The sequence below is a fragment of the Phoxinus phoxinus genome (assembly GCF_949152265.1).
Source record: "Phoxinus phoxinus genome assembly, chromosome: 4".
Lineage (NCBI taxonomy): Eukaryota > Metazoa > Chordata > Actinopteri > Cypriniformes > Leuciscidae > Phoxinus > Phoxinus phoxinus.
In genome coordinates this window covers 4,496,251-4,514,135 of record NC_136879.1, presented here as the reverse complement: position 1 = coordinate 4,514,135, position 17,885 = coordinate 4,496,251, and the positions used below count along the sequence as shown (strand labels likewise).

Genomic DNA, 17,885 nt, shown 5'->3' with positions numbered 1-17,885 from the left:
CAGTGTTCAGGGGGATGTAAAGCTTCTCACTTCTCCACACCCTTCAGCTCCTCATTCTTGCTCTTCACTTCCTGTGTCAGCTGGCTGCTCTTGTCACTCAGCTCCTTCGTGTCCTCCTGAATCTGCTGCTTCTCCGCTTCTTTCACTGACGCACGCTTCTGTAGATCATGCCTGTGGAGACCAGAGAGAACGCACTGAGCAGTGTTTCCCACAGGAGATATTTCACACATTTATGGTTTCACTTTTCCAGGCGAGATGAAAACATCTCAACAGGTCATGTGACAAAAACCAACGGCCTTTTGTTAACATGGAAAGCTCGGCCGAACAGCTGATCGCTGTACAGGGCAGCTTTTTATTTCTCATCTCCATAAATATATCTAGTAGTAAAGCTAATGCAAGGGCTAGAAATCAATTAATTTTGTGCTGATACTTCCTCGTCCTCATGGAGAGCGGGGTTTGCACCGCTTTCTCCTTTCCACAAGCTCTTGCTCTCCCGTTGCATCTGTCGTTGCTTTGCAACCATGAACGGCCCCTTATGGCAACGTGATATTAACCTATCCAAAATATTTCCACATGTGGCTCTTTCCTGCATTTTTTGAATGCCTGCCCTGTAGGATTAAAATGTAATGCTTTTTCATCTGCCATTTGAGGCCTTAATTTTCACAAAATCCATTTAGTGACTATTACTGCTTTTTAATGCCCTGCGGAAACCCTGTAATGAAATGACAGGTAATTGACAACAACAAGTCAGAGTTGCTCATGTGCTGGTGGTCTCTTACACATAGAACTGGCAGAGCAGGTTCCTCTTCTTGAAGATGTCGTTCTCTAAAGTGAGGAACTCCACGGCTTTATTCTTCTCCCCCTCCAGAGCGCTCTTCTCCTTCTCCACCAGCTTCACTCGATTCAGCTGCGCACACACACACACACACACACACACACACACTTCAACAAGAGCTTCATCTGAATAAACTAGGATATACAGCTCAAAAACCCCTGTGCTAGCGTACCTTCTCTCCCCGCTGCTCGTTGAGCAGCTCGACGCGCCGGCACAGGACGTTGATGGGCTCTTTGAGCCGGCAGGAGCCGATGATGTCCTCCAGGTACTCCAGCATGCCTTCGTCGTGCTCCGTCTGTCCCCTGGGCTTCATCATGGCAATCTGCTCCACCTCTCCCTGACAACAACACCACACACTCATGCACCTCGTATCGACACACAGCTGAGCAGGGGTGCGTTAAACATTAGGGATGCGTCGCAATCTTTGAATAGTCGAATAGCATGCGATATTCAATCATAAAATAGGTTTTTCAAACATTGTTTTATTTTCGCACAATTCCAGTGTGTTCTTCATAATTGACGCCGCGCTACGCAGCTGGGTATCTTCCTGTCGGGACACAAGGTGTCGCTAACATGAATGAAACCCCTACTGCGCGATCTAGGCTAAACAAACAACAGAAGAAGAGCACTGTCGTGACGTTAACTCTCCGACCACCCATGCAGCAACCAAGAGGCTCCGTTTAAGAAAATTAACAATGATGAAGTTGTGTAAATTATGCCGTCTCAGGCAAAGTTAGCAATCTCCTACTTGAGTGTGCCTGCGCCTTCTGTGCCATCCCAGCGGGTGTTCTCCGCGGCTGGACGTTACGCTCGCGTCTCCTACCAGAACATCTTGACATGCTCATCTTTTTGAACAAGAATATGACATATGCCTATTAAGCGTGAGGCTATGAATAGTTTGATTGAAACCAATTTGTTTAAAAAGTAGGCTATTGCCGGTAACAAGACAGGTTCGCATAAAATCATGACATATCCTACCGCATTTATTTTATTTCTTTATCTAACGAGCATCTGGTTTGGCGATGTACAAACGGACTGTCGTGCTTATTGTGTTTTCCTCTTCCAATCAGCCAACCATAGGCCTATGTAAGACTGTAAAAAAAACTAAATTCACATCCCTATTAAACATCACCACATGAATGTGGCAACCTGCTCTTCTGCTCAGCGGACGGGACCACTGGGCATTTTACACGCAAAGATGAAGTAATGCAAAAACTTTTTTGCTCACCAACCATTTTGACACCGCAATTGACTATTAACCAACAAGCCTTCGAACCGAACAAGTCAACGAGGCTTTAATGGACTTAGTGACAGATGTACAGATCTAGAAACTTAACATCAGCATCTGAGTGCACAAGTAGGGTCTAAATCCAAGACGATCCTTCATTGGTCTGTGTTCTGGCCAGTGCGTGAGATGTTATTTCATAGTCCGCTGATGTCCAAACACAAGGTCCATGCGCAGCCAGAGAGAGACTCATCGCTCAGACAGAGAGCTCACACATCACTCGTATAAAGCTTGAATTATCAGTTTAGCTGAGCACTGGAAGATGAAGCGGTCGTGATGTTAGCCGAACACTGGACAGATGAAGCGGTCGTGATGTTAGCTGAACACTGGACAGATGAAGCGGTCGTGATGTTAGCTGAACACTGGACAGATGAAGCGGTCGTGATGTTAGCCGAACACTGGACAGATGAAGCGGTCGTGATGTTAGCCGAACACTGGACAGATGAAGCGGTCGTGATGTTAGCTGAACACTGGACAGATGAAGCGGTCGTGATGTTAGCTGAACACTGGACAGATGAAGCGGTCGTGATGTTAGCCGAACACTGGACAGATGAAGCGGTCGTGATGTTAGCCGAACACTGGACAGATGAAGCGGTCGTGATGTTAGCTGAACACTGGACAGATGAAGCGGTCGTGATGTTAGCTGAACACTGGACAGATGAAGCGGTCGTGATGTTAGCTGAACACTGGACAGATGAAGCGGTCGTGATGTTAGCTGAACACTGGACAGATGAAGCGGTCGTGATGTTAGCCGAACACTGGACAGATGAAGCGGTCGTGATGTTAGCTGAACACTGGACAGATGAAGCGGTCGTGATGTTAGCTGAACACTGGACAGATGAAGCGGTCGTGATGTTAGCTGAACACTGGACAGATGAAGCGGTCGTGATGTTAGCTGAGCACTGGACAGATGAAGCGGTCGTGATGTTAGCTGAACACTGGACAGATGAAGCGGTCGTGATGTTAGCTGAACACTGGACAGATGAAGCGGTCGTGATGTTAGCCGAACACTGGACAGATGAAGCGGTCGTGATGTTAGCCGAACACTGGACAGATGAAGCGGTCGTGATGTTAGCCGAACACTGGACAGATGAAGCGGTCGTGATGTTAGCCGAACACTGGACAGATGAAGCGGTCGTGATGTTAGCTGAACACTGGACAGATGAAGCGGTCGTGATGTTAGCTGAGCACTGGACAGATGAAGCGGTCGTGATGTTAGCCGAACACTGGACAGATGAAGCGGTCGTGATGTTAGCTGAACACTGGACAGATGAAGCGGTCGTGATGTTAGCTGAACACTGGACAGATGAAGCGGTCGTGATGTTAGCTGAGCACTGGACAGATGAAACGGTCGTGATGTTAGCTGAACACTGGACAGATGAAGCGGTCGTGATGTTAGCCGAACACTGGACAGATGAAGCGGTCGTGATGTTAGCCGAACACTGGACAGATGAAGCGGTCGTGATGTTAGCCGAACACTGGACAGATGAAGCGGTCGTGATGTTAGCTGAACACTGGACAGATGAAGCGGTCGTGATGTTAGCCGAACACTGGACAGATGAAGCGGTCGTGATGTTAGCTGAACACTGGACAGATGAAGCGGTCGTGATGTTAGCTGAACACTGGACAGATGAAGCGGTCGTGATGTTAGCCGAACACTGGACAGATGAAGCGGTCGTGATGTTAGCCGAACACTGGACAGATGAAGCGGTCGTGATGTTAGCCGAACACTGGACAGATGAAGCGGTCGTGATGTTAGCTGAGCACTGGACAGATGAAGCGGTCGTGATGTTAGCTGAGCACTGGACAGATGAAGCGGTCGTGATGTTAGCTGAACACTGGACAGATGAAGCGGTCGTGATGTTAGCTGAACACTGGACAGATGAAGCGGTCGTGATGTTAGCTGAGCACTGGACAGATGAAGCGGTCGTGATGTTAGCTGAACACTGGACAGATGAAGCGGTCGTGATGTTAGCTGAGCACTGGACAGATGAAGCGGTCGTGATGTTAGCTGAACACTGGACAGATGAAGCGGTCGTGATGTTAGCTGAACACTGGACAGATGAAGCGGTCGTGATGTTAGCCGAACACTGGACAGATGAAGCGGTCGTGATGTTAGCTGAGCACTGGACAGATGAAGCGGTCGTGATGTTAGCCGAACACTGGACAGATGAAGCGGTCGTGATGTTAGCTGAACACTGGACAGATGAAGCGGTCGTGATGTTAGCTGAGCACTGGACAGATGAAGCGGTCGTGATGTTAGCTGAACACTGGACAGATGAAGCGGTCGTGATGTTAGCTGAGCACTGGACAGATGAAGCGGTCGTGATGTTAGCCGAACACTGGACAGATGAAGCGGTCGTGATGTTAGCTGAACACTGGACAGATGAAGCGGTCGTGATGTTAGCCGAACACTGGACAGATGAAGCGGTCGTGATGTTAGCCGAACACTGGACAGATGAAGCGGTCGTGATGTTAGCGGTCGTGATGTTAGCTGAACACTGGACAGATGAAGCGGTCGTGATGTTAGCTGAACACTGGACAGATGAAGCGGTCGTGATGTTAGCTGAGCACTGGACAGATGAAGCGGTCGTGATGTTAGCTGAACACTGGACAGATGAAGCGGTCGTGATGTTAGCTGAACACTGGACAGATGAAGCGGTCGTGATGTTAGCCGAACACTGGACAGATGAAGCGGTCGTGATGTTAGCCGAGCACTGGACAGATGAAGCGGTCGTGATGTTAGCTGAGCACTGGACAGATGAAGCGGTCGTGATGTTAGCCGAACACTGGACAGATGAAGCGGTCGTGATGTTAGCTGAACACTGGACAGATGAAGCGGTCGTGATGTTAGCTGAACACTGGACAGATGAAGCGGTCGTGATGTTAGCTGAACACTGGACAGATGAAGCGGTCGTGATGTTAGCCGAACACTGGACAGATGAAGCGGTCGTGATGTTAGCTGAGCACTGGACAGATGAAGCGGTCGTGATGTTAGCTGAGCACTGGACAGATGAAGCGGTCGTGATGTTAGCTGAACACTGGACAGATGAAGCGGTCGTGATGTTAGCTGAACACTGGACAGATGAAGCGGTCGTGATGTTAGCTGAGCACTGGACAGATGAAGCGGTCGTGATGTTAGCTGAACACTGGACAGATGAAGCGGTCGTGATGTTAGATGAACACTGGACAGATGAAGCGGTCGTGATGTTAGCTGAACACTGGACAGATGAAGCGGTCGTGATGTTAGCTGAACACTGGACAGATGAAGCGGTCGTGATGTTAGCTGAACACTGGACAGATGAAGCGGTCGTGATGTTAGCTGAACACTGGACAGATGAAGCGGTCGTGATGTTAGCTGAACACTGGACAGATGAAGCGGTCGTGATGTTAGCTGAACACTGGACAGATGAAGCGGTCGTGATGTTAGCTGAACACTGGACAGATGAAGCGGTCGTGATGTTAGCTGAGCACTGGACAGATGAAGCGGTCGTGATGTTAGCTGAACACTGGACAGATGAAGCGGTCGTGATGTTAGCCGAGCACTGGACAGATGAAGCGGTCGTGATGTTAGCTGAGCACTGGACAGATGAAGCGGTCGTGATGTTAGCTGAGCACTGGACAGATGAAACGGTCGTGATGTTAGCCGAGCACTGGACAGATGAAGCGGTCGTGATGTTAGCCGAACACTGGACAGATGAAGCGGTCGTGATGTTAGCTGAACACTGGACAGATGAAGCGGTCGTGATGTTAGCTGAGCACTGGACAGATGAAACGGTCGTGATGTTAGCTGAACACTGGACAGATGAAGCGGTCGTGATGTTAGCTGAGCACTGGACAGATGAAACGGTCGTGATGTTAGCTGAGCACTGGACAGATGAAACGGTCGTGATGTTAGCTGAGCACTGGACAGATGAAACGGTCGTGATGTTAGCTGAGCACTGGACAGATGAAACGGTCGTGATGTTAGCTGAGCACTGGACAGATGAAACGGTCGTGATGTTAGCCGAGCACTGGACAGATGAAGCGGTCGTGATGTTAGCTGAGCACTGGACAGATGAAGCGGTCGTGATGTTAGCCGAGCACTGGACAGATGAAGCGGTCGTGATGTTAGCCGAACACTGGACAGATGAAGCGGTCGTGATGTTAGCCGAGCACTGGACAGATGAAGCGGTCGTGATGTTAGCCGAACACTGGACAGATGAAACGGTCGTGATGTTAGCTGAACACTGGACAGATGAAACGGTCGTGATGTTAGCTGAGCACTGGACAGATGAAGCGGTCGTGATGTTAGCTGAACACTGGACAGATGAAACGGTCGTGATGTTAGCTGAGCACTGGACAGATGAAGCGGTCGTGATGTTAGCTGAACACTGGACAGATGAAGCGGTCGTGATGTTAGCTGAACACTGGACAGATGAAACGGTCGTGATGTTAGCTGAGCACTGGACAGATGAAACGGTCGTGATGTTAGCTGAGCACTGGACAGATGAAGCGGTCGTGATGTTAGCTGAACACTGGACAGATGAAGCGGTCGTGATGTTAGCTGAGCACTGGACAGATGAAACGGTCGTGATGTTAGCTGAGCACTGGACAGATGAAACGGTCGTGATGTTAGCTGAGCACTGGACAGATGAAGCGGTCGTGATGTTAGCGGTCGTGATGTTAGCCGAGCACTGGACAGATGAAGCGGTCGTGATGTTAGCTGAGCACTGGACAGATGAAACGGTCGTGATGTTAGCTGAGCACTGGACAGATGAAGCGGTCGTGATGTTAGCTGAGCACTGGACAGATGAAGCGGTCGTGATGTTAGCTGAGCACTGGACAGATGAAACGGTCGTGATGTTAGCCGAGCACTGGACAGATGAAGCGGTCGTGATGTTAGCTGAGCACTGGACAGATGAAGCGGTCGTGATGTTAGCCGAGCACTGGACAGATGAAGCGGTCGTGATGTTAGCTGAACACTGGACAGATGAAGCGGTCGTGATGTTAGCTGAGCACTGAACAGATGAAGCGGTCGTGATGTTAGCCGAACACTGGACAGATGAAACGGTCGTGATGTTAGCCGAGCACTGGACAGATGAAGCGGTCGTGATGTTAGCTGAACACTGGACAGATGAAGCGGTCGTGATGTTAGCTGAGCACTGGACAGATGAAGCGGTCGTGATGTTAGCCGAGCACTGGACAGATGAAACGGTCGTGATGTTAGCTGAGCACTGGACAGATGAAGCGGTCGTGATGTTAGCTGAGCACTGGACAGATGAAGCGGTCGTGATGTTAGCTGAGCACTGGACAGATGAAGCGGTCGTGATGTTAGCCGAGCACTGGACAGATGAAACGGTCGTGATGTTAGCTGAGCACTGGACAGATGAAGCGGTCGTGATGTTAGCTGAGCACTGGACAGATGAAGCGGTCGTGATGTTAGCTGAGCACTGGACAGATGAAGCGGTCGTGATGTTAGCTGAACACTGGACAGATGAAGCGGTCGTGATGTTAGCTGAGCACTGGACAGATGAAGCGGTCGTGATGTTAGCTGAGCACTGGACAGATGAAGCGGTCGTGATGTTAGCTGAGCACTGGACAGATGAAGCGGTCGTGATGTTAGCTGAACACTGGACAGATGAAGCGGTCGTGATGTTAGCTGAACACTGGACAGATGAAGCGGTCGTGATGTTAGCTGAACACTGGACAGATGAAGCGGTCGTGATGTTAGCTGAGCACTGGACAGATGAAGCGGTCGTGATGTTAGCTGAACACTGGACAGATGAAGCGGTCGTGATGTTAGCTGAGCACTGGACAGATGAAGCGGTCGTGATGTTAGCGGTCGTGATGTTAGCTGAACACTGGACAGATGAAGCGGTCGTGATGTTAGCTGAGCACTGGACAGATGAAGCGGTCGTGATGTTAGCTGAGCACTGGACAGATGAAGCGGTCGTGATGTTAGCTGAGCACTGGACAGATGAAGCGGTCGTGATGTTAGCTGAACACTGGACAGATGAAGCGGTCGTGATGTTAGCTGAGCACTGGACAGATGAAGCGGTCGTGATGTTAGCTGAACACTGGACAGATGAAGCGGTCGTGATGTTAGCTGAGCACTGGACAGATGAAGCGGTCGTGATGTTAGCTGAACACTGGACAGATGAAGCGGTCGTGATGTTAGCTGAACACTGGACAGATGAAGCGGTCGTGATGTTAGCTGAACACTGGACAGATGAAGCGGTCGTGATGTTAGCTGAGCACTGGACAGATGAAGCGGTCGTGATGTTAGCGGTCGTGATGTTAGCTGAACACTGGACAGATGAAACGGTCGTGATGTTAGCTGAACACTGGACAGATGAAACGGTCGTGATGTTAGCTGAACACTGGACAGATGAAGCGGTCGTGATGTTAGCTGAACACTGGACAGATGAAGCGGTCGTGATGTTAGCTGAGCACTGGACAGATGAAGCGGTCGTGATGTTAGCTGAGCACTGGACAGATGAAGCGGTCGTGATGTTAGCTGAGCACTGAACAGATGAAGCGGTCGTGATGTTAGCTGAGCACTGGACAGATGAAGCGGTCGTGATGTTAGCTGAGCACTGGACAGATGAAACGGTCGTGATGTTAGCTGAGCACTGGACAGATGAAACGGTCGTGATGTTAGCTGAGCACTGGACAGATGAAGCGGTCGTGATGTTAGCTGAACACTGGACAGATGAAGCGGTCGTGATGTTAGCCGAACACTGGACAGATGAAGCGGTCGTGATGTTAGCTGAGCACTGGACAGATGAAACGGTCGTGATGTTAGCTGAGCACTGGACAGATGAAGCGGTCGTGATGTTAGCTGAGCACTGGACAGATGAAGCGGTCGTGATGTTAGCCGAACACTGGACAGATGAAGCGGTCGTGATGTTAGCCGAACACTGGACAGATGAAGCGGTCGTGATGTTAGCCGAACACTGGACAGATGAAACGGTCGTGATGTTAGCTGAGCACTGGACAGATGAAACGGTCGTGATGTTAGCTGAGCACTGGACAGATGAAGCGGTCGTGATGTTAGCTGAGCACTGGACAGATGAAGCGGTCGTGATGTTAGCCGAACACTGGACAGATGAAGCGGTCGTGATGTTAGCCGAACACTGGACAGATGAAGCGGTCATGATGTTAGCCGAGCACTGGACAGATGAAGCGGTCGTGATGTTAGCTGAACACTGGACAGATGAAACGGTCGTGATGTTAGCTGAGCACTGGACAGATGAAGCGGTCGTGATGTTAGCTGAGCACTGGACAGATGAAGCGGTCGTGATGTTAGCCGAACACTGGACAGATGAAACGGTCGTGATGTTAGCTGAGCACTGGACAGATGAAGCGGTCGTGATGTTAGCTGAGCACTGGACAGATGAAGCGGTCAGGATGTTAGCTGAGCACTGGACAGATGAAACGGTCGTGATGTTAGCTGAGCACTGGACAGATGAAGCGGTCGTGATGTTAGCCGAACACTGGACAGATGAAGCGGTCATGATGTTAGCCGAGCACTGGACAGATGAAACGGTCGTGATGTTAGCTGAGCACTGGACAGATGAAGCGGTCGTGATGTTAGCTGAGCACTGGACAGATGAAACGGTCGTGATGTTAGCTGAGCACTGGACAGATGAAACGGTCGTGATGTTAGCTGAGCACTGGACAGATGAAACGGTCGTGATGTTAGCTGAGCACTGGACAGATGAAACGGTCGTGATGTTAGCTGAGCACTGGACAGATGAAGCGGTCGTGATGTTAGCTGAGCACTGGACAGATGAAACGGTCGTGATGTTAGCTGAGCACTGAACAGATGAAGCGGTCGTGATGTTAGCTGAGCACTGGACAGATGAAGCGGTCGTGATGTTAGCTGAGCACTGGACAGATGAAGCGGTCGTGATGTTAGCCGAACACTGGACAGATGAAACGGTCGTGATGTTAGCTGAGCACTGGACAGATGAAGCGGTCGTGATGTTAGCTGAGCACTGGACAGATGAAGCGGTCAGGATGTTAGCTGAGCACTGGACAGATGAAACGGTCGTGATGTTAGCTGAGCACTGGACAGATGAAGCGGTCGTGATGTTAGCCGAACACTGGACAGATGAAGCGGTCATGATGTTAGCCGAGCACTGGACAGATGAAACGGTCGTGATGTTAGCTGAGCACTGGACAGATGAAGCGGTCGTGATGTTAGCTGAGCACTGGACAGATGAAACGGTCGTGATGTTAGCTGAGCACTGGACAGATGAAGCGGTCGTGATGTTAGCTGAGCACTGGACAGATGAAACGGTCGTGATGTTAGCTGAACACTGGACAGATGAAGCGGTCGTGATGTTAGCTGAGCACTGGACAGATGAAGCGGTCGTGATGTTAGCTGAGCACTGGACAGATGAAACGGTCGTGATGTTAGCTGAGCACTGAACAGATGAAGCGGTCGTGATGTTAGCTGAGCACTGGACAGATGAAGCGGTCGTGATGTTAGCTGAACACTGGAGTGTGAGTTAACGGGTTGCTTGTTCTGGCCCCGCACAACTCAAGGCGAGTGATGAAGTGAAGGCTCGCTCCTGCCTCACTGAAGCAGCACACACAATATTGGGGTTGGCCTTGACTTTAACACACCAATATTTACGTGCTGCTAAAGCGAGGAAGGAAGAGTGGACAAGTGTTGAATGACCTCTGACCTTTTTGGACAGCCCATGTTTTCTAAATGGTCAGGTTTATAGCGTATGAGAGGCCCTTAAAACTCTAGAGCAGCAAATGATGGATTGCAGCGTCCCTCGTGTTGAAAACCATGATGCGCTGCTATAGCAGTCCAAGGCTGTTCGTGACCCTCCAGAAACACGAGAGGCCAACAGCATGACGAGCGCGCGGCGGGTCACGGCACTCACTGTAGGCAGGACTGCGATCCGATGTCCGCTTACATTCACTCCCGCCCAAAATGATTTTCGGTGATGGTTGTACTAATGCACATGGTAGACCCTGGTTTTGAATGGCCATGTTAATAAAATTATTTATATAATTCACGTTGTGACTCATGAACGTTTTTCAGCGCAAAATCTGACAGAACCGATATATAGTCCGGAAATAATTGTGTATCTACAGCTCAGATCTAGATTTCTGAAGGGAAATAAAGTAGCCCTGTAATATATATATTTTTAATAAACTCAAATGAATTAGAGCGAGAGAGCTAGACATAATAGTGAAGCTTGGTTTAATTTCAGTGAAGTGATCACCTCATTGCTGGGAAATATAAAGTAGCTCTCAGTAGTGAAGCTGTGGGCTATTATTTATAACCGTCACCGGCAGAGGTCGAAAACCAGCTCCTGAATGTTTCGGTGTTTGTGCCATTCATTTTCTTTATAAAGATAAATATAAAGTTCCCACTATATTCCGCGATATAAAGCTGTGAGCGAGCGCGCACAGGCACGCCTGCCTCGTAATACAACATTAGAAAGTTATATCTGTGAATAAACGTGTCGTCCTCGCCTTGTGGTGGCTTGAACTCCGAGGGGAGTCAATCAGAAATGCCCGTTTAGACGAGGCCGATGTTGGATATGGATCGGATTTAAAACCACATTTGGAAGTGTCTCAGATCCTCAGACGTGAGTGAGAGATCAGGTGTGCGAGCGATTACCTGCAGGATGAGGAAGCGGTTGTGGTCCAGGTCGATGCCGTGGCTGCGCAGTAACACACCCACATCTTTGAAGGTCGCCTTCCTGCCGTTGATGTGGTAGGCGGAGGAGTTGTCCTTCCCAGCGGTCCTGGAGACGTAGAAGGAGCTGTTGGGGATGACATCGTAGTCGTCTCCTTCCTGAACACAAGACCACAGCAGGACACACACTTCAGTCCTGAATGTACGGTGGAGACTGAGAACAAGCGGATTACGCGCCTTTTGTCTTCGGTCTTCATAAGCAAGGCACTTTTGGCACACTTGTAGAACAAAACTAGGGCTGTCACGGTAACGATTCCTCGATTAGAGTACTCAAATTTAAATGCCCCTTTCAAAAGATGTACAATATCATTATATGGTGGTTGTATACCATATAATGGTATATTATATACACCCACTGCCAACACACATTTATGTTCAAACACTTGTGAAAGTGAATTTTGCATAATAGTTGCCCTTTAAAAATGTAATTTACCCGTTGAGTAACCGGTAAAATCCCGGAAGTGGTGCGTTACCTGGACGAGAATCCATTACTCCGTTCTCTAAGGCTACGCGACATATTTAAAAGCATTTACAATAATCATATAGCAGAGTGCTATTGTGAAATCACAAAGGCTGCGATTCAGTTAAATACATATATGGACTGTTTCTTCCACAGAGAAGCACTGCACTTTAACTATGTACATGTTAAAATGCCCTCAGCTCGTTCACAGTGAACGCTGCTCACACACACTCAGTCTCGGCATGTGCGGTGTTTAGCTTTTCAATAACGTGCGTTCTGGAACGCAGAAAGTCTGACTCTGGGTTTCATAGTTGCACTGTTATGGTTTATATGCGTGGAGCGTCTCGGGTTCTCATGCTGAGAGTGTGTGTGTGTGTGTGTGTGTGTTGCTTAATGTTCACCTGGGAACGCAGTGTGTGCCATTTCATAAGATTTGTAACGTCACTCATTTGTAAATCCACGCCAACACACGAGAATACAGAAATCTTTCTAAATATGCACATTTTTATTCATTGCGATTTCAAAATAAAAGTTTAAACTCTCACTCTGAGTTTGCATGTTTTGATGTGCACATGTTCAAGAAAGTGTAACTGGAGACAGGACAGGAAAAGAACGTCTGATTTTATTTAAACGCATAAAGAGCCATGCAGTAAAACTCAGATGGCACTTAAGATACTTTATGATTTGCTGTATGTCTGAACAAAATAAGTAAAATAAGCAAAAAAGTGAACTATCTATACCATATTAAATTGCATCGCGTTGAATCGAATCGTAATAGTAGTGAATCATATTGCATTGCATCGGTAGCTGCTTATATGCATGCATTTTAAGTAATCTAAAAGGCTGTTTCCCTTCATTGCTGGATGGAATAACCTGTAGGATGCTCCAGGCGTGTGTGTGTGTGTGTGTGTGTGTGTGTGCTCTGACCTTGTCGGTGATCTTCTGGAAGTGCACCTCCACAGTGCAGCTCTGCAGGTCCGGGTGCTCGTCTGAGCTGTGGATCAGCACCGACAGCTTCTTGGAGCGGATCTTCTGCGCGCGGTAGCCGAACACAAACAGCATGGAGTCGATCACGTTGGACTTGCCACTGCCGTTCGGCCCGATGATACAGGAGAAGCGCTGGAGAGAGAGCAGCGCTGGGGAGTCAGCACTCATACACCTTATTCTATACACTTTACACAAGTTAGCATTTCTGATGTTCAGTACAATCACTTGTTTTCCGGACCCTTGGTTAATGGTTTTGAAATAAATGGCTAGCCTACCTAATCTATTGCATGTCTTGAAGACATTAATACACTTAAACACATTAATACGCTCAACTTGTCCTTGTGTCTGCTGCTCGTGTTTTGCACCTCAACCAGATTTTAAAATCATCAGTCCACAAGAGGGCGCAGTAGGTCAACACAACAGCAGTGTGTGATTGGCTAATGCACAGGCCAGCCAGGGGCCGCTCCTCACCGGGTTCGGTTCCTGCTCTGTCGGGCTCGGGATTTGACCCTCATCAGTGCCGTCATGTGCACACAAGCTATGCTAAAGATTCAAGATTCAAGAACTTCTGCTAAAGACCAGGCGTGGCTTTTCATGGTTTCAATTTAAAATGTTTTGCCACTTGCTTGAGCAACTTACAGTAATATATAAATTAAACTGCTCACGTGTGAATCTGCATTTCCTTCCGTCTGAGGATTACTATTTTACTATTGGTGTAAAAGGGTCTTTACATTTGCCCAAACATATAACTTCTTTGTTATAAAACAAAGAAAAAAAAGTTATGCAAAAGTAACGTAACATTACTTTTCTAAAAAAGTTACGCAATTAGTTACTTGTAAGGGAGTAATTGTAATGCATGTTTTCCACAGTAAGTTGCCCCAGCACTGGCGTTGCCTGTGGACCGCGAACGAGACTGAACGCTGGACGGAGGATGACTGACGGCCGCAGCGGAGGAGGAGTGTAACATCAAGACTCTCTAGGACACATTAAACTACGGACAACAGCAGGTGTAACGATGCAGACCCCTGATCTCGGTCTGGTACCTTGTGGAAGGGGCCCAGGATCTGCTCCCCGGCGTAGGACTTGAAGTTCCTGTTGAGGATGTGTGTGATCATGAGGCGCGGGGCGCCGGGCTCAGAGCTCATGGCGGGCGGCGGCGGGGGGGCCACGCTCTCCAGGATCTCCTGCAGACTGCGCTGATCCAGCTCCTCCACCGGCTCGCCCACACACACTTCTGCAGCTGCACACACACACACACAACCTCAGTCAGAGCAGAAACACACACTCACGGTCAATGGGACTCTCGTGGAATAAGCATTCGGGCCCTGCGTTCATGGTGCAGTGTGTACGTTTTAGCGGCATCTAGGCTCGCTACGATAGGTTACACTATTAAACTGAACGTGTCTGCTGAATAACCGTGAGCTGAAGGAGTCGCAGCACAGATCAGCAGCAGGAGTCGGATTACATTAATCCCGAGAGTGAGGAGCTCACTGACAAGATGAGGACGGGAGATTTGTGTCAAAGCGAAATGTAAAAGCGCCAATTTAAGCGAATTTGTCATTGTACTGTTTTTTTGGTGTGTTTTTCATTAAGAATAATAGCTAATGAACTCACTATTCAAGCAATCCGCCCCTAAATTGGCACCAATTTGAAAGTGAAACTAAAATGCGCACGGCCGCACGCGTCCACGGGATCGGAGCGAGCGTTTTCAGGCCATTACTGAAGAATAACACATTTTAAGAATCTATTTCAGATTTGCTTCCTTACATAAACGTCACGATGAAGAATATTTTAGCAAGAGATTAAGTTTCCAGCAGTAGATTCCTGCAAGACCTGTAAATGAGTCAGATCATTGAGACTCTCACCTTCTGGAAGCCCTAGCTCAGACATTGAATCCTTATGCTGATTAGATTAGCAATACAATAGAGTGAATATGCTGATTAGCTCTGTTTCTCTTGAGCAATCTAGATAATCTGCCATGCCAACTGGTTTTTGCTGGACAGAATCAACTCCTCCCTGCTTTCGTATGATTTGTTTGAATTTGTCTCCACCCCCAGAAGTCCCTCCTCCTAAAATGCCTATAACAATACCAGGTATATACGGCTTAGATCTGTAACTGTTGGACGAACCTGCAGACGCGCTCAATAAAGAATAACTTCTGCTTGAACGTGATTCCAACGTCTCCTGGTCTTTGCTTAGAAGGAAAAAAGTTTACAACATTACTATGGAAACACACTCGCTCCACTCTGCTAGCTCCGCGCCTCTGGACACGTGCGGCCGTGCGCATTTCAGTGAAAAACAACAAAACCATTATGTATGTGCGGACACGCGGATTTTATGTTTATCTTTAAAGCTGCAGTCGGCAAGTCTGGCAGATTGAGGGGACTTGATGTTTTGATGACTTGATGGAGCCAAAATGTTTACAAATCTGTGGCGTGTGCACGAACTGTGATTGACAGTCAGATCTCACACAGCCCTGCGCGGACTGGACCAGAAGAACCGGGAGCGGTGGATTTCTGCAACACAAATAACAGGCTCCAGGTGGAGGTAGAAGCGCGGGGTGTTACGTCTCTGTAGTGCGTGTGTGTTTTCTATGTTTCTCTCCCCGTTTCTCTTGTTTACTTTCATTTTTGCAGGCACCCGTGATTGGTCCAACCGCCTGTCACTCATCATCAGCGCTGACGTCATCAATCATTCCTGTTGCCAATGGGAAGAGACCACCTCCGTCAAAAGAGAACGCCAGACTTTCTCCAGCCCGCGCGGCTTTTTGTGTCGATATCATTATACAGACTATCTGCCGTTTTGTTATAACCATTATGTCTATGTGTTGCCTTGATTTGAGTGTATGGGTACGTTCTTATGGTCTTCGTTTCTTTTTGTTTTTGTGTAAACATGAGATAGTGTTCTCACTGTTACTAGTCCTGAAAGAGGCGGACAGGTAAGGATGTCACGTGACATACATTGCAACACGTAAGCGTGTTGGATTGTCTAGTACAGTACGTTAGGGGCGAGTGCCACTCCACGTACTTTTGTTTACGGTAGTCAGGATAGCTTAGTTAGGGCGCCACGGACGCTGAAGATATTTGTTTTCCTTCCTCATTTTCTTAGTTAGGATTAGAGGTCATTTAAAAGTTAGATTTCATTTGGTTTTATTACTTTATTTTCTTTGGCGACGCCCACGTCCCCTCTTTCTCTTTTCTAAAACCGGCTGATTTTAACCGGCTGAGCAAAGCATCGGTTTCAGTGAATATGATCAAAAACAATCTTGCCGATTTCAGCTTTAAATTAGTGCTTTAAAAGCCCCGGTGGGTTAACCGGTGGGAAAATATCCTCAGTCACATCCCTAGTGGCATCTAGTGGCAGGGCCGGATTAAGAGTTCAGAGGCCCCTGGGCACAATGACTTGTAGGACCCCTACACTTTTTTCTACTGTTCTTTCACTTTAGACATAACCAACGTTGTTTATGTAAACCTTGTGTGTATTTGACAGTATTAGCGCAATAAGACTCGAAAGATAACTTAGCCCAGTAATAAGGCGCTGTTAGACAGGCTTTTAGTGCATGTGCGCGTCAGGTGTTTGCACTCAGAAAAGCGCCCGTTAGAACAGCGCATCAGCAGCGAATGACATGTTTAACCGGCAAGGCTTTAAAGCACATGCAAATAATACATTGTTATGAACTAGTGTCCCGTTCCTCTGCATTGCATGTGGATATACGTCGCGCTGTACAGTAGGCTATGTTGAGACGGAGGCGCCAGAACTGCAAACTGATAGAATGCACGATCCTACGATATTTCTTCAAAAGCAGATCGTGGAGACATTTTAATCATAATATTTGACGGTGCCCAGGGCCCCTTAGATGTCCTGGGCCCCTGGGCAATTGCCCAGTTGCCTTAATGGTTAATCCGGCCCTGTCTAGTGGTGAGGTTGTGAATCGCACCCAACAGAAGTTACGCTGGCCGACAGGAAGTGATGTCGTCGTCAGAGACGGCAGAGAGTAGCCAGTTAAGCAATGAGGTTTCTTTACAAAGATAAATTAAGAAATAAGGTGTACTTAATTATTCAGAAAAACAATATGTTATTGTGAATATTATTGTTACTTGTTCAACATTGTGTCAATATTTTTACTTTTTTGCACGCAGAACACATTGACGAAACGTGTTTGTCCGTTCAGGGCCACTGTAGAAACCTGTCGATGTAAGGGGCCCCGCGGTGTGTGTAGAGAAACCTGTCGATGTAAGGGGACCCGCGGTGTGTGTAGAAACCTGTCGATGTAAGGGGACCCGCGGTGTGTGTAGAGAAACCTGTCGATGTAAGGGGCCCCGCGGTGTGTGTAGAAACCTGTCGATGTAAGGGGACCCGCGGTGTGTGTAGAGAAACCTGTCGATGTAAGGGGCCCCGCGGTGTGTGTAGAGAAACCTGTCGATGTAAGGGGCCCCGCGGTGTGTGTAGAAACCTGTCGATGTAAGGGGCCCCGCGGTGTGTGTAGAGAAACCTGCCGATGTAAGGGGCCCCGCGGTGTGTGTAGAGAAACCTGTCGATGTAAGGGGCCCCGCGGTGTGTGTAGAAACCTGTCGATGTAAGAGGCCCCGCGGTGTGTGTAGAGAAACCT

General features: G+C 48.3%; 1 protein-coding gene across 1 annotated transcript in view; it reads right to left on the bottom strand.

Moving 5' to 3' along the window:
- smc4 (structural maintenance of chromosomes 4) overlaps window positions 1-17,885 on the bottom strand; it is a 55,199-nt gene that overhangs the window by 28,323 nt on the left and 8,991 nt on the right. The window contains exons 2-7 of the mRNA XM_079609008.1: window positions 14,320-14,516; window positions 13,217-13,408; window positions 11,752-11,928; window positions 1,008-1,172; window positions 780-907; window positions 31-171 (exon numbers count right to left, since the gene is read on the bottom strand). Coding sequence (XP_079465134.1) covers window positions 31-171; window positions 780-907; window positions 1,008-1,172; window positions 11,752-11,928; window positions 13,217-13,408; window positions 14,320-14,516 — 1,000 coding nt within the window. The remainder of the gene's footprint in view (window positions 1-30; window positions 172-779; window positions 908-1,007; window positions 1,173-11,751; window positions 11,929-13,216; window positions 13,409-14,319; window positions 14,517-17,885) is intronic.